At 46.3% G+C, this 25,612-nt stretch overlaps 1 protein-coding gene across 7 annotated transcripts in view; it reads right to left on the minus strand.

The window, feature by feature from the left end:
* PDZD2 (PDZ domain containing 2) overlaps positions 1–24,828 on the minus strand; it is a 142,780-nt gene extending 117,952 nt beyond the window's left edge. For 3 of the 7 annotated variants that reach the window (XM_086770701.1, XM_086770704.1, XM_086770703.1), the window contains exon 1: positions 1,328–1,541. Coding sequence is in view for 2 of the 7 variants with exons in the window: in XM_086770699.1 (XP_086626825.1) it covers positions 24,050–24,528 (479 nt within the window). In the remaining 5 variants the exon portion in view is untranslated. Of the gene's footprint in view, positions 1–217; positions 292–524; positions 631–1,327; positions 1,542–24,049 lie in introns of those variants that run through there. The other 4 variants (XM_086770702.1, XM_086770700.1, XM_086770699.1 and 1 more) reach the window with 3 other exon arrangements.
* Positions 24,829–25,612: the final 784 nt, after the last annotated feature.

Here is a 25,612-nt window from a genome sequence, read left to right on the forward strand (position 1 = left end):
AGATGGAGCCAAAGAGACAGTCCCTACGGTGAAGAAAGGGTGAGATGTCGGATGAAGACATTGGGGTAGAGAACCTCAATTTCTACTGTCAAGGACGCTACGACCAGTCTATTACTATCAGTCTGCAGGAAATGGCAATCCACAGTAATGCTTTAGGATGCAAGAAACAGCTGCACATCTCATGAAATGGCTCTAGAAAAGTTAAGAGACCACCCACCTGAGCCAGAAAACACCAGTTACTCTTCTTATTCAACAATATGAGAACATTTTAGAATTGAAAACTTAGGACGCATACCCGTTTCTAGCAAACATGCTGACCGGAGGTGTCAGGCATCAAAAGCACTGCCGGGAGAGAGATGAATTAACCTTTCTCATCAGAACTGCTGCTGTTCCAGACATTAACTCATGATATTTCTGAACAGCACAGGGTCCAGTTCAGATTGTGGATGCATTCATAAAAACGAGAGTTTTGTGAGCCGAATGGCACACACAGAGAGCGGACTGTTGAGCAACACAATACTTACAACGCTTCCCATCTGCACTCCATTTCAAAGCATATTTTACTTGTTAGCTTCATTTAGAAGGTCCCCCCAGTTCCGCTGCAAGAGAGGACCCTGCCAAGACACAGGGCTGAGCAGAAGCGTTGAATTTGTATCAACATAAAATAAATATGAAACAAGAATTAAGTACACCCATGCCCTACATATACAAAACCCACTAAACACCAACAGACTTTTGTTTGCTTGAGGATTAGGAGATATTTAGAGAACATGATGGCTGTGGCACTTGAACGCACCAAAAGCTCTCCTAACCGACAGCCAGAAATCATGATAGATTTAGGAAGTGATAATTCAGCTCTATTTTTTGCATCCAGTTGGAAGACAATATATTTCCCTTATTAAAAGCCTTCAGTACACAAGCTTGCCAAGCGAAGCTCCTCTCCAAGGCTTTCAGCAGCGCTTTCATTTTAAAAATGTGGGATTCGTCTGTCCTGCAGGAAAGCATTTTGCGACTGGAGTTGTAAAGGTTTTCTCCAGCCGAACTGCTGAGCGGTTTTGGACGGAGTCCTGTCCCCAGGGGAAAACGCACCCTCAAGCCAGACCCTAAATAAAGTTTCTGCCCAGCCCCGAGCCAGGAGCCCCCCAGCCAGAGTTGGGGGGGGGACGAGGTGTCGCACCCCTCGCACCCCCGGCACCCCCGCCCAGCCAGACCCTCCACCCCCGCGGACCGCAGATCCGTGTGTGTCCCCCAACCTCCGCCCCGGGGCCGCACCCCCCGCCCCGCTCCTCCCGCCGACACAACTTGCGGCTCCGGCGACCCCGCGCACCTCTTCCGCGTCTCCCGTCCCTCCGCCGGGCTCAGCCTCCGGGCAGCAGCTACCGGCTGCCGCTACTCTCCGCCGGCTGCCCCCCGCAGCCCGCTCCTTCGCTGCATCCCCGGCCGGTACCCACCCGCCCAGCCGCTGCGCGCCGGTACCGGTGCCGCTGCCGGTGGCGGTGGTGGCGGCAGCTGCTGCTGCTGCCGCTGCCGGCGGGGAGACACCTTCGCCACCGCCGCCTCCCGGGCGCGGCTGCAGGCGGCCACGCACCGGCCCCCGCCCCGCCGCCCCGCCCCGCGCCCCGCTGCGCACCGGCCCCCGCGCCGCGCAGGCGGGGACGCAGAGATGGGGGCGCGCAGGGCCGGTGACATCGCCGGAGTTGCCCCCCGCCGCAGCCTCCCCCCCGGCTCCGTCCCCCGCCCCGGTGCCCACCCCCTGCCCGGCGCGGCCGTGCCCGAGCAGGGCAGCCCTGGGGACGAGCAGGGCAGCGCTGCGCAGCCTTGGGAACCTGCACCGAACCCGGTATTTTTCCCTTTCTACGCACTTGCTCCTTCCATACCACGCTCCTGTTGAAAGCCGTCCTGCATACTTTTCCCCCTCTTTGAAAATGTTTCCACTCGGGACATCCACATTGAAATCCCCACCGCTCCCTCCACACAATTCCCAGGGTTGGTTTTTCTTTTAACTCCCTGGAGCGTGACCAGATATGCCAAAGCCAAGTGTCTCCATCACACGCTGTCATTTAACATCTCCAGGTATGTGACAGCCAGACTCGGGCAGGCCCAACTGCAGTCTGGTTATACCCAATATTCGCAGTTTTTGCTCCTAGATTCTTAACTATACAAGCATGGTCACAGTCATCTTTTGCTGACTGAAGTTCTGGCCATACTCCAGGAACAACCCACTGCTATAATAGTATTTTAAAAATATATATTATTATATACGTCCAAGGAATGAGCAGATCAGGCTGTAATCAAGACAGACAAGGATGAAACTCTTCCGCTGAGTCCCATGCTGTCTGCGAGCAGTCCTTTAACAGTTTAGCTTTGCTCACAGGAGCCCTGGCTCTCACGTCTAGCACTGCCCTACACAGAAAGAACCGTCCCTCCTGTTTTTCAGGATTTTCAGCATGATTTTCATCCTTCCAGGAGTTTAGAGGGAGACAGAAGAGACTCAGAGCTTTGTTCCTTGGAGAAAATTGTCAGTGCCTTAGCTCCCAGGCAGCACAGGTAGTCAATTAGGTGCCAAAACTGAACACACCAAGAGTTAACAGACCTAGAGCAAACCCAAAGGGAAGCTTTCAGTCCTTGGGATGTGCCTCCTTCTGGGGCTCAACTCTGCTAACCAGGAAATGCCTCCCTTCCAGACCTGATTCATGGTCTGACATCTCCTGAGGAAAAAAAAAAAACCAAAATGCATAAGCCCATTCATTTTAAAAGCAGAGATCAGATTTTGAGCACAGTGAGAGGAGGGTGTGATGGCTGCATTCATCCTTGGAGCAGCACAGGGGCTGGGGAGTTCATCCAGGATAAGGACAGTAAGTTCAGCAGCCTCTGCGCATGAGGAGAGAAATGTGCACTGGCATTCTTTTCCTGGCATTACTTTCCTAGGAAAATAGGTAGACTCCTGCCTAAGCCCTTCCCATCACCTCTTCTTTTAATTGTATTCCTCTGTGCAAAATCCAAAGTTCAGGACATTCACATGGGAGGAGAGGTTGTCCTGAGTCCCTGCCCTAAAAACTGTGTTATGCCCACAGCCCGGTAATATAATAACACAAAAGAATTTTGGAGCAGGAATCACACCCTGGGATGCCTCCTTTTGTCTCCCTAACTATTTAGTCTAGAGTCATAAACAGAAAAGAGTCCACAGGGGTTATCCCACACTGTCTCCTATGAGACTGGAAGTCCAGAAATGTCCATGAAATGCTTATCCTACGAGCCACAAAATATGACCCAACTTCCTATTCAAATGCAAAGTAAAAATGCAAAGTTGACCCTGGTAAAATCTAGGCAGAAGCAGCTGGACAGTGTGAGAAGGTGGTTCCTCCTCCCAGCTGGCCTGGGGAGGCACGGCAGGGTGGAAAAATGGCATGGGGATCCCCGTGGGACATGGAGACAGGCGAGCTGCTCAGGACAAGGCAAGATCAAACTGCCCTGGAGGAGAGCACAGACTCAGGCTCTCGGGCATCAGGAAAGTCCAAAAGTGTTGGGCACACTTGGTGACAGCTGTGCAGGGCTTTTCTAGGTCTATTTAGGAGCTGCCATCCCACTGAAATCTGGGGGGATTTGGCTCTAAATCTTTTCAGTTCTTATTTTGGGGAATATTGATAGCATTTACATACTTTATACACACACATGCAGCTGTGCATTTCAAAGTAATCTGTTGTGATACAAGCCAAAATAGGATTTGAGTCATATGGTTTTTTACAGATAAAGCATTGATTTCTAAACACGTAGAGCAAGTCTATCCAAAAGAAAACACCACATACCTATGCAAACAACAAGGAGAACTACTTAGACCAGGCCATCTCCTACTGCCCCACAGAACAGGGCATAAATTCCTTTCTAGCTTTAATTTCAGGAGTACAAAATGAAGCATGGAGAAGCTGTGGACTGGTGAAGCTATTTTGCACTGCAGTTGAAAGAAGGCTGCAGAAAAAGCCAGTTGTGTACTTAGCTCATGAAGTTGCAGTTGTATCCCATGCCACTGCACGGCGAAAATGCCACATGGCATTTTTGGGACTGACATTGCTTTTCGTTCTTTACTTGTCATCATCTTCGTACACACAAGTTCTTGATTCACATTCAGAAAAACAACAGCACAAATCACCTCAGAGCCACACTTGTACAACCTAAATGTCACTGAAATCAGTTTCACTAATGTGTCAGAAGTTAACACTTCAAGGAAGAAGCTGAGGAGAGTTCGTGAGTGCTAAGTCTGTTCCCGAGTACCGAAAACCGCACTACATGTAAGCCATCTCTCAATTGTTACCTTCAGAAGCTGGAAGCACCGTAAACATTTGTCCTTTACAACAGACACAGACATTTACATTCTCCCGACACTGCTGTGTCCTGGGCACCAGTTGTCTGACATCCCTGACACACAAGACACACAGATAAAGTAAATTACACGGTGCATGTTCCCAGGATCCACGGCTTTTGTGGATCTGCAAAATGAATATCCAGATTTAAACTAAATTCCTTTGAAAACACAGTAAGCATCTACAACCAGGACCGCATATAACCCAGAACAACAATACGATGTTCCATTTTTTCCTAAAAGAAAACAGCAAACTTCAGAACTCAGCCAGAAACCACAAAAATTACACAAAAGAGGGTTAACACTGCATAGGAGTCCAGGGCGCCAAGGCAAATCCGAGGACTGCAAAGGCCACATTCTGCTCCCAGCCATGCCAACGTAAATACAAAAATTCCTCCCCTGACCTCCCCGTGGATCTCCCCACAGTTTGCTCAGTCGATGCTGTGCATTTAGACCATCGAGTTCCCTAAGTCTCCGCAAACATCACCTTCAGAAAGCCCCATTTCTGCACCACATGCTATTACGCTGTGTGATGAATGCCACAGAGAAAACCTTTCCCTTAGCATTTCTTCTGCACACAAGAACAACAAAAGTAGTTTTTAAGAAAAAAAAAATAAAAAAATTGCAAGCTTAATAGCTGCAGCACACAACTACTATAAACAGCCCTGGAGAGCTGAATACCACAGCCCACAGCCAGCATCCCCCCAGAGCCTGGAGTTACACCCTCATCCTTTTGTGCTGGCTGCAAACCCGCTGCCAGTTCATGGGGTATACAGGAAAACACCAATGACCAAAAAAAAAATGCCAAACAGCTCTCCAGGTCTGCTTGAAAACACCCCAACCCTTTATCTTTCATGGGGTTTTATATGCAAATGGCAGGCAGACAGACCCTTGCAAGAGCTGTACTAAAGTTATTTGTAAACACTCGCTTATTCCTCCCACCACACAACTAGCAGGAAATGAGATGTTTTTCTGTGATTTCTGGGGAAGTTTCTGATGTCTTGTCCCCTTGCAAGCCCTTCAGCTGTGCTCCTTACTTACATGGGCTATAATCGGAGATGTTTTCTCCTAATATAGAAGGCAGAGTTTCTTAGGCAAAATACGACAAAAAAAAAAGATCATAAGAAGCAGTACTGAGAGCTGTTGGGGAATCAAACATCTCAATTTTATTAAGCTATTAATTTATCCATAATTGTTACTTCTATAGCATTCAAAATACAGCCAGAAATTTGTTAAGGAAAATACAGATACAGGGTCTTTATCCCAGAGAGCTTGCATTGTAACTTTCTATGTTAATGTTAATTGATACTTAAAATATGAAAGCTCACTAGTCTTCAAAATAGACATTTTAAGAAAATCTCTCCATGGTACTGGGTTTTTTTGGTGTGTGTTTGGGGGTTTCCTTGCGGGAGGTGAGGTAAGACTGACTGTATTGATAACCCTCTCCCACAAACCCTTTTCTGGAATTTGTCTTTTAAATATACCCCAACAGCCAGAGGTTGAGGTCAATGGTCAGAGAGCTGTTTGTGAAACGTTTATAATGTTTAGTAAGCAGCCATATGAGAGCTGATTGTGTGCATTTGCAGTTTATTTATAAGCTGATCATTTAAAAAATCAATTATATTCATGAAAACATTCCCACTTTTAGAGAACATTCCATGAAACTTCAAACTGTGATGTAATGTATCTACATTTTACCACTCTGAACTCATTTTTTATTTACTTTCTTGATGTGCTTGTAGAATTTATTTAGAGGTCACCCCAAATCTGCAGGGGATAAAGCCTTCTCACCCAGGCAGCTCTCTAATTCAGGTATGTACTAAATAGCAGAATAATGCCAGAGCAAATACTACCCAACGGTGGAGATTTGCATGGCATTAAGCGTACGGTATTTAACTTTGAAATACAAAGCATTAACACAAAATTGGAGAGCAGAAAACAGATACAAGGAAATCTACTACTGCTGCTGAAATGAAAGAGACTAATAACCTAGAAATCACACGGTCTTAAAGCAATTTGCCTTATCTGCTGCATTTAACACCAGCTACAGTTATTAAAATGAAAAAGTCATCAAGCTGCCTTTCACTTCTCAATCCGTATTTACTGTTTGCATTTCTCTCAGTAGCGTCCTCTGTTTAGTTTTCATTTCTGTTCACGTAATACATGCACTTGTTTACAGTGCATGGCCCAGCTTTGAGACTCTACAGAGGAACGTGCATTTGCTCAAAACAATCTGTTATCATTGAAACTTTTAGGGTTTTTTTTTCCAGGGTGGAAACACTTACCTAAGTTTGTTTTTAGAAATGGTAACTTGGAGTCCAATTTTAGAACTGACATTACCTTTAAAAAAAAAACAAAAAAAAACCCCCAATAAGGTGAAAAGCCAGGTTGTACCCTGCCTTGAATTCAAAGACTCCCTGCAAGACCTCAGTCCACTGCGCAGAGCCAGACACTTTCTCCCAGATAATCTTTCAGGCACCGACGGAAAAATACTTCACAATGATATAATATCTTACATTATGTACTCACCCTTAGATCTCTTATTTAAATTCCATTCTTTCCCTCCCCAAGGTGATGCCAGTTTTCTCTGCTCTTAACCTTTCTCCCACATTGCGCAATGAAGACAAACTTTGTTTTTGCAGTGTTGGAGACCATGTTCTGATTTTTCCTTACCCTGTTGGGTCCAAAGGTTACCACTTCGCAAAGTGTCCTAAGGACATTTTTAATACCAAGAAATATTTTGACAACGAGAACTATTTTTAAGCTGCACTGAGTGTAAAAACTTGCAAGGGGTGCTGGGCAACCTAGGGGAACGCAGCCGTCGATGGGGCTGTGTTTTCTTTGAATGGGAATGGCAACTGGTATCTTCCAGCACCAAGAGTCTGTAGACACACTACGCAATGTACATCCCACGATGATGTTGGGATGGGGGAGATGGGCCAGCCCCTCTGCTGATGAAGGCTGCCATGGGGATGCTCAAGCACTACTCGCATGGCCAGCACTGCGGCTAGCAAGGCTTGTTGTGCAGGTAGGGCTACACAAGTTGGGGGGGTTAACTCCTCCCTGGCACATACACTGCCCATATGTGCCTGCTCACTAGGATTTCCTAGCAAAGCAACATTTTTCCCTTCTCTTTAACTACAAAAATAATGTAGGTTACAGCAGAGGCTGCCCCCTCCAGCAATCTGTGCTCCACCCTGGAGTCATTTTATATTACTCTCCCCAGTGTCCTAAAGCAGGGCTGCAGAGATTGTTCCAAATGTGGCTTTCATTTTATGCTAGAATAGTCTCCATTAATGCAATCCGCTGTGCTCCCTACGCTATGGTATTCAAAGTGGAAGCCCAGATCTTGTTTGCTTTTTAAACATCACCAGCCATCCTGCGTTTTATCTGCGCGTACTTCCCAGCGCGTGTCAGAACGTGCCATCCACCCGCCACTTATTAATGTTTCAAGAGTCTTCCTTAAAACATACATGAGATTTAGGGAGGATTTTGTTCCAGGAGTCTTCTGCCTATTCTGTGCAGTCAGAGAGAGTAGTTTTATTTCACAGACTGGATTTAATATACAGAAACATACTGCATCTGTTTCCAAATATTTTCTTTCTAAAACCATTATAAAAAATCAGTGCCAAAATGTGCTTGCTTCTCTTTAAGGAAGAAACCTAATTTGGATTTCTTGATCCAGACCATCTTAACACCCAGGCTCAATTTTGCTTGCTAAAGCAATCTACAGGCTCCAACTAATACAAATTTAATCTGCAAGGCTTCTTGCTTGGGCTGAATAGGTCCAGCGTGTCTTTGTTATAGGCTCTACACCATGTGTCAGTAGCATCTGGTATTGATTGCAGATATCAGGCATCATGGTTATTGGCTTCATGGGCAGGATCTTTCTCGGATTTCTGATCTGTTTTGGATTTTTCACTAGGATATCCCTGTATCTTGTCAGAGCAGAGATTTATGACTGGTCCTTAGCTTCGTATTAGTTTTCTGGGGCTGTGATGTCTTCTTATGGAACAATCTGTGACAGCTGACCATATTTGAGAACAAATCCTCAGGTCCAGTTCTCCTTCTACATGGTCATAAACCAAGAGTCAACTCTTTAGTTAATTGAGTTACCCTGGCGTAATGCTTACACATACGAAAATCAGGAACCACCCCTCTATCCCCTAATATTTGGGATTGACGTCCTTCCTCCTCAATGATCATGTAAAGTATCTGGGTAAAAAGTGAAGTCATTTTCTAAGGGATGAAAAATAATTTGCCTTTTGATTGTACCCAAAGAGAAGGGGTATTATGAACAACAAATGCTCTTCTGTGGTTTCCGGCTTTCATTTGGTAAGGTCCCAAGCCTTCATCCCAAGTCAGGAGCAGATTTTGCCATCAATTGCAAGGGGGAGAAAAGATCTGGCCTCAGTAACTACATGGGAACATTTTGATCCATTGGCACAATCTAAAGGTTAAAAGTTCCTGGGGAAAAATAAGAGCTACGGTAAGTTTAAAATTTAAATATTAAATTAAACTATTTCTCTGGGACACAATTTTCAGGCTACTTTGATGAATGCTGCTGAAAAGCAGGCAGCAAAACATGACCAAGATGGAAACCCTGAGCCACACCTCTCGTTCATGGTTTTTATCCCATTCCCTGCATGAAGTTAGCCCTCAGAAGAGGAGTCTGGGGAACCTCAGAAACAGAATTCCCTGGACAACATGAATGGTAGCCCGAACCTCCTCCCTGTGCCCATATCTGAAACTCCCACACCAGCCCTGCACATCTCCCATGGGCTGGCTCCCTGACTGCCAAACTGGAAACCATCAAACAAGGTGGATGTCTATGGGGTGACCGTGAGAAAGGATTATGTCTGGGCCTGGGGCAGGGAGATGCTCCCAAGCGTTACCAGACTATTCTCACTATGTGGCCATGGAGCTATGAGATAAATTATATGGCTAAATTTAATCCTATATTTCCTTTTCTTGCTTGCTTATCTTGACACTGATACCAGTTCCTCCTCAGCTCAGTTGCTTCCCAAGAAGCCTGTTTATACTTGCAAGGAAGTTCTCACCAAATAAAACTTGCATTGAACAGGAAACCATTTAATCACATTTTCTCCAGGAAAGCCCCAAAATGGCTCCTTTTTTCCCCCAATAAACACACATCCCACATCCAGAGCTGCCCTGCTAGACTCTTGCACTGTTTCAGTTCTAAAAGACAATTCTGCAAGAGTATAATATGCAAAGTTTTATAAAGTGGAGCGATCGCTCCAAGTAGAAAACTGGCAGCTCCAGCAGGTTTGGCTTTGGACCTTCTCACTTCGCAACAAACCTCAAATACCGTATCTGGAAATCAAAGTTCAGCTGCGTGTTGGCTGGAGCACCCTGACAAAAACAAGGTTGTGTTGTTTTTTTTTCTTTTCCTCAAAGTCTGCACTAGGCACAGAAAAGGACAGTGTTTTGGCTTCAAGGCCTCGGAAAAACAGAATTCAGTTTTTCCATTCTGTCATTATTCTAGCAAAACCCTACAGGTAAATAAATCTCACTTGTTTGCGCTGACGCCTCTTGGAGACACTTGGGAAGACTGGGTAGTGGCTAAATTCATAACCAGGCAGGTATCTCGTAAGCCTGGGCTTATTTGTATTGCTCCGATGTACTTCTGCAGAAACAGGTACTTCAAGGAATTTTAGCCCTTACAAAGCTGCTCTGACTTTACACTCCTCCAACAGACCAGCAGGTACCTGGAAAGAAACACTTGGCAGTAAAACCCAGCATTTAATAAAGTGCTTTTCCCCCAGAGAGCTCAGGCACCTGCGGAAAGCGAGCTGCTGTCATCACCTCCCTGTCACTGCTGCTGCCGCTCGTTTGCAGCGGGGGGAAAAGGCTTTAATGGGACCCAACGCTTCCCGAGTCCACACGTGCGATCTGTCAGGCTGTATGATCCTGACAGGATTTAGAGATGTAGCTCTAAGTCATATATGGTTCATGCAAACGTAACTTAAAAGATTTAAAATAGAAGTGTGCAGCACGGGCTCGCTGCAAAAAGCAACACGAGCTAGAGCTACAAGCAAGTGGCAAATGCCACTAATATGTGAAGAAGGCAGAACTTGACACAGAATTTAAACTAGGTCTTCACACGGGGTTCATGCTGGATTCTAACACCAGCTTGTAACTCTGTTTCCAGCAAGGTATATGACATTTTTTAATCTAAAGGAGATCTTGAGTTGGCTTCACCCAAGTCACGCGTGATGCCTCTAATGTAGTACATGGCCAGTGGGTCCCAAGTGCGCTGCTGTGCATGGTGAAGATTATCTAAAAAGGGAGAATATGCCTGCTCCTATTCTTTAAAACTATTATTGATACTATCATTAAATGAGAGAATATCCTCGAGGCTGGGAAGATCTCAGAGAGTATGGGAGCTGACACCTGGACTCAGGATTGGTTTCCTTGGTTATTAGAGCTGGCTGAACTGTTTTAACAGATAAAGATATCTAATTTAATTACATATTAGACAAAACAGTTTTGATTATTATTCAGCCAGCCAGAATTAATGAATTTCTAAGTCTTTCTTCCATCCTAAATTTTTTCTACCATCTTGTCTTTTACCTCTTGTTTTCCATGCTCTTCTGAAATCCACCTCTCTCAAGACTGATGTTTATTTCTCTACTGATTTGCACAATTTTTTTTTTTAATGGTGATGCCCCTTAAACTCATTTCCACAGTTTGTAATTTGATTCTTGGGTCATCAGAGAAAGCATTTTGAGTCAGAAAATAATTCTAATAAAGCACTGAGATTCTGCCTTTCTCATAGACTATTTAAAACAGAGTCCATTTAAAGGCAGAGCCCTGCAGTAAACTCATGTTGACTTTGAATTCCACACACCAGCCATTAACTTCTGGTCCATTTGGCATCTGCACACTTTTTTAAACTACTACTATTTCTTTCTCCACAGCATAACTGGTGAATTACTGAAATCCGATTTATTTTAACCACACAGTTCATCCTGATGAAATTGGCTAGTTTACCAAATAATTTTCTGCTCTATTATATGTACCACTTACTTTCCAAACGCAGGCAATGATTGAAAAAACGGGTCAGAGAGGAGACAATTTTGTGTATTGCTGGTCAGGTACAGGGTGGCAGGAGGAAAATTGGAAGGCAGAGTTTCCCCATGTCCGTGGAGGCAAATGGGAAGCCATTCCACAGACCTCAGGCATAGCTGGGTTTTTCTGTGCAAGAAAGCTGCATTTCAGACCACTCGCCAGCAAGGAAGGCAGAGAGAGTGAGCAGGAGGAGACAAAGTCATGAACCCTTGGTGGCTCCTTCAGCACCTGCAGCCATGCAAGCATGGCATTCCCAGGGCTGCACCCACACAGAGATCCCAGCTCAGGGTGAATCAACCTCCCCACACACCTACGGCCCCAAACATAGCTCCTTCCAGCCAAAGGAAAGGAGTAATCCCCCGTGATGAAGCACTAAGCTGTCAGATACCTTAGAGCCAGCGAGACGTGAACATGAGCCCTAAACCACGGTGGTGATGAATGCACGGTTCAAACCCAATGGTACTTGTCAGATCCTTGCGGCACGAGAAATGAAACTAAGAATATTTAGTTGCCACTAATGACTCTAAAAAAAATTTCCTAGCAACTTAAAATTTCCAAACCTCCTATTATATCTCTGTTAAGATGGGGTTTAAAATAATGAGAAAGTCCTGCCTGGCCAGCAGCAGTAATGAAAAAGCAGTTTTCACCTATTTAACTTAGAAAGGCTACAGAAGAGCTGTGTCCTCAGATTCTTCTTAGAGCTCCTATTACTCAAAAGTGGAGAGCAAATCCTGCCTTGCTACCTAATGACTGCTGCCTTTGAAGCCAATGCAACTGCTGCTCTTTCTATTCACAGGCCCTAGTTTTCAAACAGGGCACTTTTGGGAATCAGTGTTTTACTTTAATTAATTGCTTTTCCTGTTTGGGGAAAAAACAAACAAACAGGTTTATTCATTTAGAGAACTTGGCAACTGCAGATTGCTCATTGCTTTTTTGGAAGAGATATTTTACAAAGAATGTTAACCCACAAATGCAGTAAACATATGGGATTTGCAAGTTAATCCAATAAGGCCATTATGGTGATGTTCCAGAGGACTAGTCACCATCACGAGGGGAAAGGAGACTAACTCTAAAAGGATATCCCTAAAGTAATTTTCATGTTCGGAAGTCAAGGGCAATTTCCCTTTTAGTAGTGCGGGTTTGGGGGAAGATAATAGGAGAAGATAATGAGGAGACAACAAAAAAAAGAAGTTTGTGGCTGTGTAAGAATGTTTCAGGTGATACATCTGAGCTTTAAGGAAAACAAAACAACCTCTATCCGTACTTGCCAGTTTTTACACAACAGTGACTGAAAACAGGAGACAATATCCCTTAAAATAAATTATTAAGGACCAGACTGGCCACCTTTGGTTCATAATAATTCTACCAGCTGTTTATATGGACAATTAGTTTGAAAATTGGGCTATTACTAACGTCCATAGAACAAGTAATTCAACTGATGAATTTGGGAATACCTAAATTCTTAGGGAAAAAAAAAGTAGTAGCACAAAACCCTTCAGTTTCCTAGGTCCTATGGACCACTTTGACTTGGTATTTAGACTCAGCCTCTGCACTGAAGTTCCAGCTACCAGCATAAACTACAGCCACTGATAACTTCGTTCTCAAAGGACTCAATTATAATCTCTTTTACAATACATTAAATAAGGAGTAGCTGCTGAAAGTCCTTCAAGCTGCTCAGGTACAAGAGAAAAGCCAGGTCCTCTTGAGCAGCTCCCTCTCTGCATTCCAGCATAGGCAAATCAGCCCAAAATGCAAAACGTATTTCTGTGCTCCTTCAAGGGATTACCTACTGCACAGAATAAGCCCAAGAAACATTAGAGTAATTGTATTACATATATACACATCCTAAAAAGCACATAAAGAAACTTTTCACTGCTGCCTTATGAATTCTTAGGTAAGGCAGGCTGAACTCCCCATTGAGATAATCCAAAATTTGCTTAAAATATTTATATGACATTGCCCTCTAGAGGAAACCAAGAAAAATCTGTGTTTTAGCAGCACTTCTCTACAGATGAAAATATGAAATGTCACTTTCAGCAGAACAATTAGTGTGTTTGTTAGAAACTATTTTCAGTGAAAATGTCACATACCAGTTTGGCTCCATTTATCATCCATGAGTTTTCAAGAAGAAATTCCCCAGCTTCTAGCTTATTTTCCTCATCTGGGCTCAGCATTCAGATAGATGGTACCACAAAGTTTGCTGGTTACATCATGTCTGTGTTTTTCTCTTCACTACCAGAACATACCAGGCTATGAAAAGTTGGCAACTGCTTTGTAATTCTTCAGTTATCACAGCACAAAGAGCCGCTGGTCAATGTGTGTAAGTCTGAGAAGGAGGACATCACTGACTTCTGTTTCATCATTTACTCGGCTAGCCTGAACCCATCCCAATGTTCAAGTAACAGATCAGAAAAACACAGTCAAAACAGTTGTTCTATTTAGCAACTTTTAATTTTGCCTTTTTTTTTTTAGAAGATCATCCAGTTTATCTATAATACCTATCTATAATAGAGGGAGGTAGATTCAGATTAGACATTAGGAAAAAAAATTTTACAGTGAGAGCGGTGGTACACTGGCACAGGTTGCCCAGAGAGGTGGTGGATGCCCCATCCCTGGAAACATTCAAGGCCAGGTTGGACGGGGCTCTGAGCAACCTGATGTGGTTGGAGATGTCCCTGCTCCTTGCAGGGGGTTGGACTGGATGGGCTTTAAAGGTCCCTTCCAACCCAAATCATTCCAAGATTCTATGATTCTACCTAGTATGGAAAAGGGAAAAAACAGACTTCAGCACCTTTTTAAACAACAGAAAATAGTCTTAGTCAGGTTTCAACAGTTCTGTTGCATTTTGAAAAAGCTTTAACCCATTTTCCATCCACCCCTGGTTTCTCACAGTCTTGTTGAAGAGCCTTCAGCCTAGTTGGGCTTCCTGGATGCTCTAAGGTGAAGTTTGCTGCTAATAATCACATCTGCCCTACTCTTGTCCTGTCTCGATAGGTGGAAGCCTTCATGAGCTGCCCCAAACCTTCTGGCAGTGCCTGACAACTTATCTTTTTACTAGTACTGGTCTGTTAAAAGGGTTTCCTGTTGGAGGCCCCAACGATCTTCCTGAGTGTCATACATCTCATCCATAGAAAGCAGCAAGAATGGCGAGTGAGGCTGCAGAGCCTGCGATTAATACATCAGCACTTCCCATCTTAGCCTACAACTGACAGAAAGGAGACAAAAAAAAAAGTTTTGAGGGGCATGTGATACTGCTCTGAGCTGGAGGCAAGTGTCACATCAGATAAGAAGAGCAATGAGTTTTCCCCAGCAAAAAAAAGCCCAGCCCCAAAGCCATTCACTGCAGTAGCTGTCTCAGGAGTTATATACCTGCCTCTCTGCAGATCACACCTACGTTTCTTATATTTATCCTCTCACTTATGTCCATAGACAGCAGGTTCACACTGACAAGGTGTCTCTCGGAGGCTGATGCCAAGCACAGCCTCTATGTGTGGAATCATCTCCTGTCCATCATCTTTCAGCCCTCTCTGCTCCTGTCCTTTCCAAGCCAGGCCTGATTCCCAGTGACAGGGGATAAGCGGGTTTTAAGCTGCCACCACCATTAATGCTTTAAGCTCTGGAAGGTCACGGCTCAGTCCTAGTGTTGTCCTAGGACAACAACCGTCACACCCAAAGGCATATGAGGTTGGCAAGAAGGTGTGATTGCCATCTCCTTGCAGAGCAGCCCCAAAACCCTTCTAAGAATGGGAACACTGCTCTGCTTAGATGAATGCTATAAGAAAAAAAAAAACATTTCAGTGAAGACCAGATAAGCTGTGCCTTTCCAGGACTCGTGGCACATCAGTCAGAACGGATGGGAAAAGACAACCTGCCATGTATCTCGCTGTAACCCAGTAACCTGGCTCCAGCTGCTTCCTCCTGCAGCAGCTCGGTGCTCCTGTCTCCTGGAAATCAGTCTTTAGCTCACAGCCTACTTTTTGAAAAACTTTGGACTCACAGAATATGAAGAGAAATTCACATTTACAGATTAGAAGAGACACTGTGAATGACTGCACATTGCAAATTGGTGTGTAAGGGCACAAGCATTATAGAAAGAGCAAGAATAATGGGCACAAAATGTTCCTTGCTCATGTTTTTGAACATCTCCCTTTTTAATTATTGATGGCTAAAACACTGTGCTGTGCTAGCAAATGCACTGCTGGAGAGGCTCTGAAAAGAACTGCTGCTGTGGCTGAAGGCCTCACCTGCTCCTTGGCTGGGTGGTGGAAAAAAGTGACCCTATTTTGCACATTCCAGCAGTTTGCCAATTAGTTAAGTTCTGCTGCATCTCGATTGTGCTTTCAGATGACCCAAGAGCATTGAGATGCTTGCTGCATGCAAGGCTGAAAATCCTGCTCAGGATAGAGAAGGGCTCTTGGTGGCACTTTTGGCGTCAGGGATAAATACCGAGGCACGAGGCCGATTCACCAAACCAGGCTGTTCCCAAAGGAGATGAGTGAGGGGCAGCGCTCCCTCCCAAACAGTGAGCTTGTAATTACAGTGCAGTCAGAACAGCAAATTAGATGGTGATGCACAGCCATACACTGGGCAATAAGGTACAGCCTTCACAGCGCCGTGGAACAAAACAAAAGCACAGAAAAGAGTTCAGGACAAGCCACTGTATAACCTCTGAAGTTTTTATGCCTCCTAAGGCAACACCAGCAACATCTCCATGCAAGTTTTTTCAAGCCTGATGCAATCTCTCTGAAAAGAAAGTGCGCAGAGTCAGGGCTGGGGAGAGTTTGCTGCAGATGACCCTGGGGATGCTGCCTAATTATACATGTGTGCCCTCTGGGGACCACGCTTTCCACCTAGAGAGGCTAGCTCTGTTGCTCTGTGGCAACAGTGTGTAGAAGGCAATGACAAGTACACTGCTCCTAAAATATTGGGACAAACATATGAACAGGACATGGAACACTTCAATCAGTGTGAGTCTTTCCATCATCTCTTCTGGGTTTCAGGTAAAACTGAACTGACTGAGATGATAAATAAGAGGCAAAGCAGAGGAGGAAGAGGGGTTTGGAAGGTGCTCTGGGGAGGCAGTGGTAGCAGTGGGATGCTGCAAACGACCATCGCTGTAAGGGAACAGACTTGGCCTCTGCAGAGGCTGGGTTTGGCACGGGGAGGTTAAGAGGGAAGGCAGGAACCAGAGGGTGCGGAGGGGAAACCGAGTGAACTCATGCTCAGATTAATAAAGCAAAGAGGACAAACAAGCTAAATGATCTCCGCTGAGTCTGGGGATTAGTGACCTTCTGCTTAAGGCTTTGGCTCTTGAGGGAGGATTTGGGATAAAGCTGATTACTTCAGAGCAATTTATTTCTCAACACGTGTGGCTGAGTCTGCTCGTACCTTTCCAGAAAACATAAAAGAAGGGAAGAAAAATATCTCTTTCTGAGTTTCTTAGTCCTGTTGTACTTTAAGGGGGGAATTAATGTCCAGTATCAGCGTAAAATACAGCAGCCATGCTTTAGGAGCATGGTGAGACTTAGGCTGCATCTGAGAAATGCCAGACATCCACAGGCTTCCTCTGATTTTGCACACATCCACTCTCTCCTCGCTTACAGCAGCTCTACTGGAGGAGAAAACCCTCAGCCAAGATCTCTGCTTGCTGCTTATTTTCCTCCACGCCAGACAGCTTGGAGGGCACATCAGCGCGCACTTCCCATCCCTGCCCATGATAACAAGCCCCATGTCTCAGCCTCTGCACCCTGATCCATCACTTAGCAGCATGAAGACTGGTAACAAGATATAAAAAAAGAAACGAATATAACTCTACAATAGGTTGGGGATATTTTTTAGGTCAGTTATGAGAAATCTATTCCCTGAGATTGCATTTGGAGGCTGCAGTCTCCAGGACCACTGTGTTTGTTTTTCTCTGTGTAGTCAGTGCTGTTAATATTTTAACAAGGAGCTCCCACAGAAATGTCTGCCCCTTGGCCAAGGGCAAAGGGCCAGGATACATTTCCATTTGTTTTCCTATTAAAACAAAAATATTTTCTTACGAACATAAGCAAGAGAAGGCCCTACTAACACCAGGCAAAGCAGCTGCTTATACTGAGCAGTACCTTGCGTTAGCAGCACTTTTGCTCTAGGAAAGAGGTGAGGAAACAGTAAAACAGAGCAATCAATCCGTGCAACCTGACATGCCGGGGAGGTGGGGTTCGGTGAGACAAAGCTTTCTGCGATGACGAGGGATAGGTTTCTTGGGGTGATTTTCCCTAAGAAAAAGGATATATAAAGGACATTGCTCTGCTGAGCGGAAAATACATCCGTGAGCCCATTACAGGCACAGAAATCTGAAAACCTCCCCTTCCACCATACCACGGGCATTCATACACCCCAACACAGAATGGATTTCTTACCAAAGACTTAAACCAAGGGCCCTGGCTGATGTGCAGAGGGAGCACAGCCCTTGCTCTCCGTCCCCACAGCATGCCATCCACGCACCAGTCAGAGCACCTGGAAGCATCCTGACCCCACCACCAAGTAACAGGGCACTACAAAGTGCTGCAGATGTGCCCAAGACAACCGCAGCCACCGGCGCAGGGACCAAGCAGCCGCGGCAAGGACAACCAGCTGCTGCAGTGGCAATGCCCCACCGCGGCGTGGCAGGAAGAGGTGCCCCATGGAAAATGCAAAACTGGAGCATTGTACTGTGATATCAAAGGGTGACTGCATTTGAGGCAAGATATTCTTCCCAACAAGAAAATCTTTCTGTTGCAGCGATAGGGGCAAAGCAGCTTATGATAAAAAAGCATTCAGTTAAAACTTCTGATGAAGGGGGAGCTCAATAAAATGTGTGTTTTCAAAACACAGTTAGACTGTTGAGGAGCTCTACTCAGACACAGCAAAGGTCCCTGCTCTCCGTTCCCATCCCCTCAGCAGATGTACAGATCTGCATCTCTTTGCACGCAGGGCTCCCAACGAGGGGGCAAAGAGCAGCACCCTCCTGAAGACCACTGTTCAGAGCAGAATTTGGCTCTGAATACAGCCAGGGCCTGCACATTGCCTTTCCAGCACCAGCAAAGGCTATTTTGATACAGAACCTCAAGATTTCATCCAGCTGAGCCCAGGACTGTTATTGACTGCCGCAGGCAAAGCAGCACGAAGTGCTTTGTGCATTTTGAGACCTGTTATTTGGTTAGGCATTCAGTATTGTGCCCTGTAATCAGCTGCTAGCAGTTACAGAGATGCAGGACTGTGTTTAAGATGTCCATATATCATGCAACTACTAACTGCAGTGACCTGTTAGGAGAACCGAGACGTTACCTTCATACTTCAAGCCATCCTGCAGCATGTAGATGTGATGTGCAGTAATAGCAAGGACTCAGGAGAGACCTTGGCTCTGCTGGAACCCCCAACTTCAGGTAAGGTCAAAACTTTGCCTTCAGTAGAGGCACTCAAAGTTCACTCTCCATTGCATGCCTGATTTATGCAGGTCTTTCTCAGCATCTTTGAAAATAAACTGATCTCCCTGACATTCATCATGCCATATCTTGTGCTGAGGAGGAGTCCTAGCAGCTCCCCCAGGACACTGGATGAAAAGAAGGGACTAAGAAAACGCTGTGCAAAGGTATGACTGTCAAAACACTTCTCAGTTCATTTTTTTTGAAGCGACTCCCAAGTTGTGGGTTAAAAAAAAGCCAGCCAGTTCTCTGACTGTATTCCCACACATGGTGATGTTTGGTCATTTTTGGAGATGAGGAACATGATATTTTGAAGCAGTGGTTGGCCTTCCTCAATGAAACAATTATAATTAATATCTCATGTTTATACCGCACTGTCATCACGTGTAATGTATCTCACTCTACTTTCTTCAAAAACAGTTTGAATACAGAAATCTAAGCAGCACTGATTTTAAAGACTAAATGTATATGGTAGCTGTGTCCAAGCATTACAGCTATGCTTGATGAAATTTGTAATCAAATATTTCAAACTGAATGATATTAATGACAAAATAATTCTTTTGCAATCCTCCCAGGACTTGCTCAATGAAGCCTCATTCAGTCATGCTGAAGAAATGAAGGATTCATCTGTCATCTGCAGGAATACTAACAGCCTCCCTCCAGTAAATGAGTAATAGCCCAAAATGAGAGAAGCAGTTCCAAAATACATAGGAAGTTGTTGTCTGGGGGAACATAACCCGTGTGTTTTGGAGATACAGTTGTATAGACAGAAGATAAACAAACATGCAGAGTTTTGCCTAACCTTTATTCAATATTCCAACACAGCTCATTTCCCCGCAATTGTTTTTGATAGACACAATTTGCTAACTCTGAAGAGAGCAATAATTTTCCCTCAGTCACTAACATCATCAAAAATGCCACCACCTACATCATTCCTCTCTAATGTAATAATACACTGTTAAGCAAAGAGCTTTGATGATTATATTACTGCATAATGTTTCTCTGAATGAAAAGAAAGAAGAATGAGAAACAAGCTCAGCAATAACCAACCTGTTTCTGCTCTTTACATGGCAATCAGGTGGAATTTAAATAAAAAACTTCTCTTTAAAGAAGTCAAACTAGATTCAACTTCCTTAGCAAGGAGAGGCAGTTCAGTGATATCTGCAGCTGGCTCCTCCGAGAAGCGGCAATGCTGCTCTTCTGCACGGTGTCTGACCCCATCACCGCTGCGGGACCTGATGACCTGTAGGCACAGGACCCACACCAGGCAGGTGCTGAAAGAGAACAATCTACCCAGGGCTGCCCAATTTAAGCCAATCTGTCCATGGGTGCTCAGTCTGTTATGGATCCAGGCGTCTGCCCCTGCATCCTCTAGAGACCGACCACATCCATAGGACAGCCAGAAGAAGGGACCACATGCCCCTACCTCTCCTCTCTCATTGTCCAGTCCATTGGCTTAGCTCCTGGGCGCAGGGAGGGTTTGCATGGTGGGATGGAGCTGGAGGTGACATGAAGCCCAGCTACATGAGCACACTTCTGCCAACCTTGCTGCAGAGGTGGTAACCCCCAGAGGAGTGGCACAGTTGTGATACTCTCTGCTTAGTGCCCAAGGGCCCGAGGTACATGCTAAATTCCCCACTGTTGTGGAAATAAATCAGGAGTTTCCCTAAAACACTAGTATGGACTGCAACAGGCTCACCAGGTGCAATGGGGCTGCCCTGGCACACTTGGCAGGCAAGGAATAGAGATGCAATCAGTGGTCTTGCTTGCTCAATCCAGCCTGGTGCTACAGGAGCTACAGGCAGAACTTTAGTTTCACTGACCACGCACAGGCTACACACAGTACGTCATGCTGCAAATCACAGCACTCACACCACTTTGTATCAAACTGGAAGAGTTTCTCACCGAGCCAGATAATAATTAGGCAGACAGAAATCAAGCCAGGACTACTGTTCAGTGTCCTGTCCTACCCCAAAACCCAGTGTCCTGTCCTACCTCAAAAATAGACCCAGGTAACTACAGGCCGGTCAGCCTCATCTCTGTGCCTGGCAAGGTCATGGAGCAGATTCTCCTGGAAACCATGCTAAGGCACATGGAGAGCAAGGAGGTGGCTGGTGACAGCCAACATGGCTTCACCAAGGGCAGATTGTGCCTGACCAATTTGGTGGCTTTCTATGACGGGGTGACGGCATCGGTGGACAAGGGACGAGCAACTGACATCATCTACCTGGACTTGTGCAAAGCTTTTGACACTGTCCCGCACGACATCCTTCTCTCTAAACTAGAGAGACATGGGTTTGATGGACGGACCACTCGGTGGGTAAGGAGTTGGCTGGATGGCCGCACTCAGAGAGTGGTGGTCAACAGCTCGATGTCCAGGTGGAGACCGGTCACGAGTGGCATCCCTCAGGGGTCCATGCTGGGCCCGGCCCTGTTCAACATCTTTGTCGGCGACGTGGACAGTGGGATAGAGTGCACCCTCAGCAAGTTCGCCGACGACACCAAGTTGTGTGGTGCCGTCGACACGCTGGAAGGGAGGGATGCCATCCAGAGGGACCTTGACAGGCTGGAGAGGTGGGCCCGTGCAAAACTCATGAAGTTCAACAAGGCCAAGTGCAAGGTCCTGCACCTGGGTCATAGCAATCCCAGGCACAAATACAGGCTGGGCAGGGAATGGATTGAGAGCAGCCCTGAGGAGAAGGACTTGGGAGTGCTGGTGGACGAGAAGCTTAACATGAGCAGGCAATGCGCCCTTGCGGCCCAGAAGGCCAACCGCATCCTGGGCTGCATCAAGAGAAGCGTGGCCAGCAGGTCGAGGGAGGTGATTCTCCCCCTCTACTCTGCCCTGGTGAGACCCCACCTGGAGTACTGTGTCCAGTTCTGGAGCCCCCAGCACAAGAAGGACATGGACCAGTTGGAGAAGGTCCAGAGGAGGGCCACGAAGATGATAAAAGGGCTGGAGCACCTCTCTTATGAGGACAGGCTGAGAGAGTTGGGGCTGTTCAGCCTGCAGAAGAGGAGGCTCCGGGGAGACCCGATAGCGGTCTTCCAGTACCTCAAGGGGGCCTACAAGAAAGATGGGGATAGGCTGTTTAGTAGGGCCTGTTGCGATAGGACGAGAGGTAATGGTTTTAAAATAGAGGGGGGTAGATTTAGATTAGAAATTAGGAAAAATTTTTTTACGATGCGGGTTATAGAACACTGGAACAGATTGCCCAGAAAGGTGGTGGAGGCCCCATCTCTGGAAGCGTTCAAGGCCAGGCTGGATGAGGCTCTGAGCAACCTGACCTAGTCAGGGATGTCCCTGCTCCTTGCAGGGGGGTTGGACTAGATGACCTTTGAAGGTCCCTTCCAACCCTAACCATTCTATGATTCTATGATTCTATGAAAACCTTGAAGAACCAAGAGGAAAGGGCTCTGCTACTGCCATCGTAGCAGAAATGCCAAAACACTCCAGGAAAGCGTCTTCTTTGAAATAGTCTTCCCAGAAGGCAAGCTGATGCTGCCTTTCAGCCTATTATAAACCTATGCAGAATTTTCTCCCTTCTGAGCACCCCAATGGAGAAACCTACCGCAGGACTCCCAAGGCATTCTGGAGCAGATCAGATGGGGCTGGGGCTACCAGCCAGCTCTCTGAGAGTCAAAACCAAGTACTCCACACTGAGAGTATCCTCAAGGTCTCAAACTTCAGCATCACCCTTGTCAAATAGCAGTTTACAGTAAGTTAGGCAAGGATGTTTTGGTTGCTGAAAATAAATCAGGTTTTGACTAACAGATGTCCTAAATTTTGGCCTAAATTGAAACAACAACATTGTCCCCGTACCACCAAAATGTAGGAACTCTGCCTTTATAATGGCCAAAAAAAATCTCAACTAAGGAAAACGGAGCACTTGGTTCTCATTAGCGATAGTCACAGCTTGCTAGTCTAGTAACAGAGCTTTCTGAAAGGAACAACCCCAAAATGAAGCCTTCAGGGATGGGATAATAAGAACAGCTATCAAAACATTTTGGACTCCACTGGGCATTATCTTTCATTTTGCATTAATAATAAAATACCATTATTGCTGCAACCTCTGCAACCAATTCCCTTGCATTTTAGGAACAAAGATATGTGGCAATGGAGAAACAGCATGCTAGCTGCTTTATGCCCCAAAACCTCTCAAATTCGGCTGTGCCACTGATTGGTGCTGCCACAGTACCAATACTTACACATTCATTGAATTGCAGGCTTGAAATTACAGAGGGTTGTTATCACACGTGCAAAACCGCAGCCAGGTTCACCTGCCCAGCACCCACAGATCCAGGAGTCATGGCTTTTATTCTGCAACATGGCAGAATCAGGGGCAACGGTCACCCCAACCACTGCTGCATTCAGTGCTTGTTGTGAGGAAAGGTCAGGCACTTTGCAGGATTAAAACTTGCAAGGGTTACCCCCCCAAGGTATGAATGAACATGTGCATCCTCATCTTCATCAGAAAAAGGTCTTTGCCTTTGCAAAAGGAAATGTGAGCAAGCTTGCCAGACAACAAAGAGCAAAACTGTGCCAATAACTGATTTACAGCATGCAGCAACTAAAATAAAAGAGTAAGAATAATCTATATTATTGCAAGAACCTTCCTTTCTTATTTGAACTCATAAAGGTTTCATGTTTTCTGGAAAAGGAGACAGCAAAAGAGAGCAAATGCAATAAAATCGAAGGGCATTTATTAAAATTAAGTTGTTCCAATCTCAAAAACACAAAAATGTCTTGCTTTGAAAAAGTCTCAGACCACGCTTATCTGTCAAAAAAGCTTTCCTCAACTGAAATGATTCAACAAAAATAAGAGGCACCTGTAAAAGAATATTCCAGTGCTGCTGAGTCTGTGTTCATTTACACATTAAAAAAAGACAGTTTTATCCAAGCCCAGGAAGACTCTTGTTTTAGTGGAGACTCTCCAATGCTTACAATGTGCTATTTTTTGACACAATGACCCCTCAGAATTTTCAGGTGGACGTGCGAGTAGCAAATGTGGAGTAATTATCAATTTGCTTTTGTTACTTATTTTTTACAGACCTTAAGAAGGAACCCAGAGCTCTGGGCACAGATCAGTACTGACCATGACCTGCACCATGTGCCGCGAGAGGCAGCCGCCAGCAGCTGCTCTTCCACCCTTACCTTGCACCGGTGACGTCCACGCCGACCATTAACTGGCCATTCAAGGAAAGGATCTCGTCTTTCAGGCGCACTCTCCCGCACTTCCCGGCCGGGCTGTTTTTCTTCAAGTCCGTCACCCAGATGCATCCGACATCGAGCACCGGCCCCTTATGCCCCTTCCTCTTCTTCCCTCCCCGCCGCTTCTCCCCGTAGTCCCCCAGAGCAGGGATGTTCCCAAAGCTCAACCCGAGAACCTCGGTTTTTCTCATCTCCTGGGCCAGGTACATGGTGCAGATCTCCGTATCCGTTATCCCACAGCTCCCTGGCTGCAGTTTGCTCTCATCCACGGAGAAGTTGAGCTGGATGTACTCGCTCAGCTTCTGGACAGCCGAGCGGCAGAGCTGCTGCTCGATACCCTCATCCCCCTCCCGACGGCTGTTCTGCAGCCACTGGCACAGGAGGGGGAGGAAGACCCCTGCGTTGTCCTGTGTGATGGGCATCACTGTCCCCGTGCATCCCCCTCACGGCAGCCGCCCTGGCCCCACTCGGCTGCCCGGATCCTGGCTCCACTGCCTGCCGTGGGCCCCTGCAGCCCCTGGGGCCACGCTGGAGTGGGGCTGTAGATCCAAAGCAAGCCCCATCTAGTCTCACAGGGACGTTTTTTGGGGGGCTCCAATTGTCCAAAAGCACAAGTCAAGGCAGGACGTTTGGTGTGAACGCCCTGCAGCCGGCCCCACAGCAAGGTCAGCAGAGGAAGTGGTGGTGAGCGTCTGTGGCTGGCTGGCTATGCCAACAGGAATGATGTCTCCTTCCCACTACGGTCACCACACCATCTTGTCCTGCAAGGGAGAAACAGCCCGGTTAGAAGTGCCAAAAACGCTGCAGGTGTCCAACGGCCCCAGCCCAGCATCCCATCCCGGCAGGAGCCCAAAGCCGGCCTTGCACGGCCGGAGCCGCTCTCCTTCTGCAATTTACCACTTGAGGGCACCAGCTGCTCTTCTCAGCAAGGGAATAAAAGGTCACGATTAGCTCCTGACCTCCCGGGTGATTGATGAGCCCCGGGGATGCTGCGGCCACCGCCGCAGCAAGGGTGACACGCCAGCCAAACCCGCCCCCGGAGCGGGCTGATGCCGCTGCTGAAGGCAGCTCTGCCCCCGTCCACGCCAGTGTTTTTGCGCTGGGATAGTTTTAATCCGGTCACTTCCCTGATTTAGCTCCCCAAGCTGCAGGAGGGATGGGCAGCAGCAGATACGAAGGGTAAGGACAGGCAGTGGGGTCCCTCCTCTTACCACTGCTTACAGTGGACTAAACCGACCCTGCCAGTAAAGCATTTACGGGAGGTGGCATCTAAGGTCCCACTTCCCCGGGACAAGAGCTGTGCAGGTGAATTCCCCAGTTCCCTGCAATTCCGAGAGGGAGGCACACAAGCAGCCAGGAGGCAGCAAGAGCTGGAAGTTAGCAAGCAAGAGGGTGGGAAAAGGTGTTTGGTTTTTTTTTCTAGGGCCATTAGGATCTCTGAAACAAGGAAAAACCCTGATGACAGTCAACCCTGGCTGACCAGTTTCTTTTTGGGAGTTATTTTCT

Source organism: Chlamydotis macqueenii, chromosome Z, assembly GCF_036417535.1.
Source record: "Chlamydotis macqueenii isolate bChlMac1 chromosome Z, bChlMac1.mat, whole genome shotgun sequence".
In the NCBI taxonomy this organism is placed as follows: Eukaryota; Metazoa; Chordata; class Aves; order Otidiformes; family Otididae; genus Chlamydotis; species Chlamydotis macqueenii.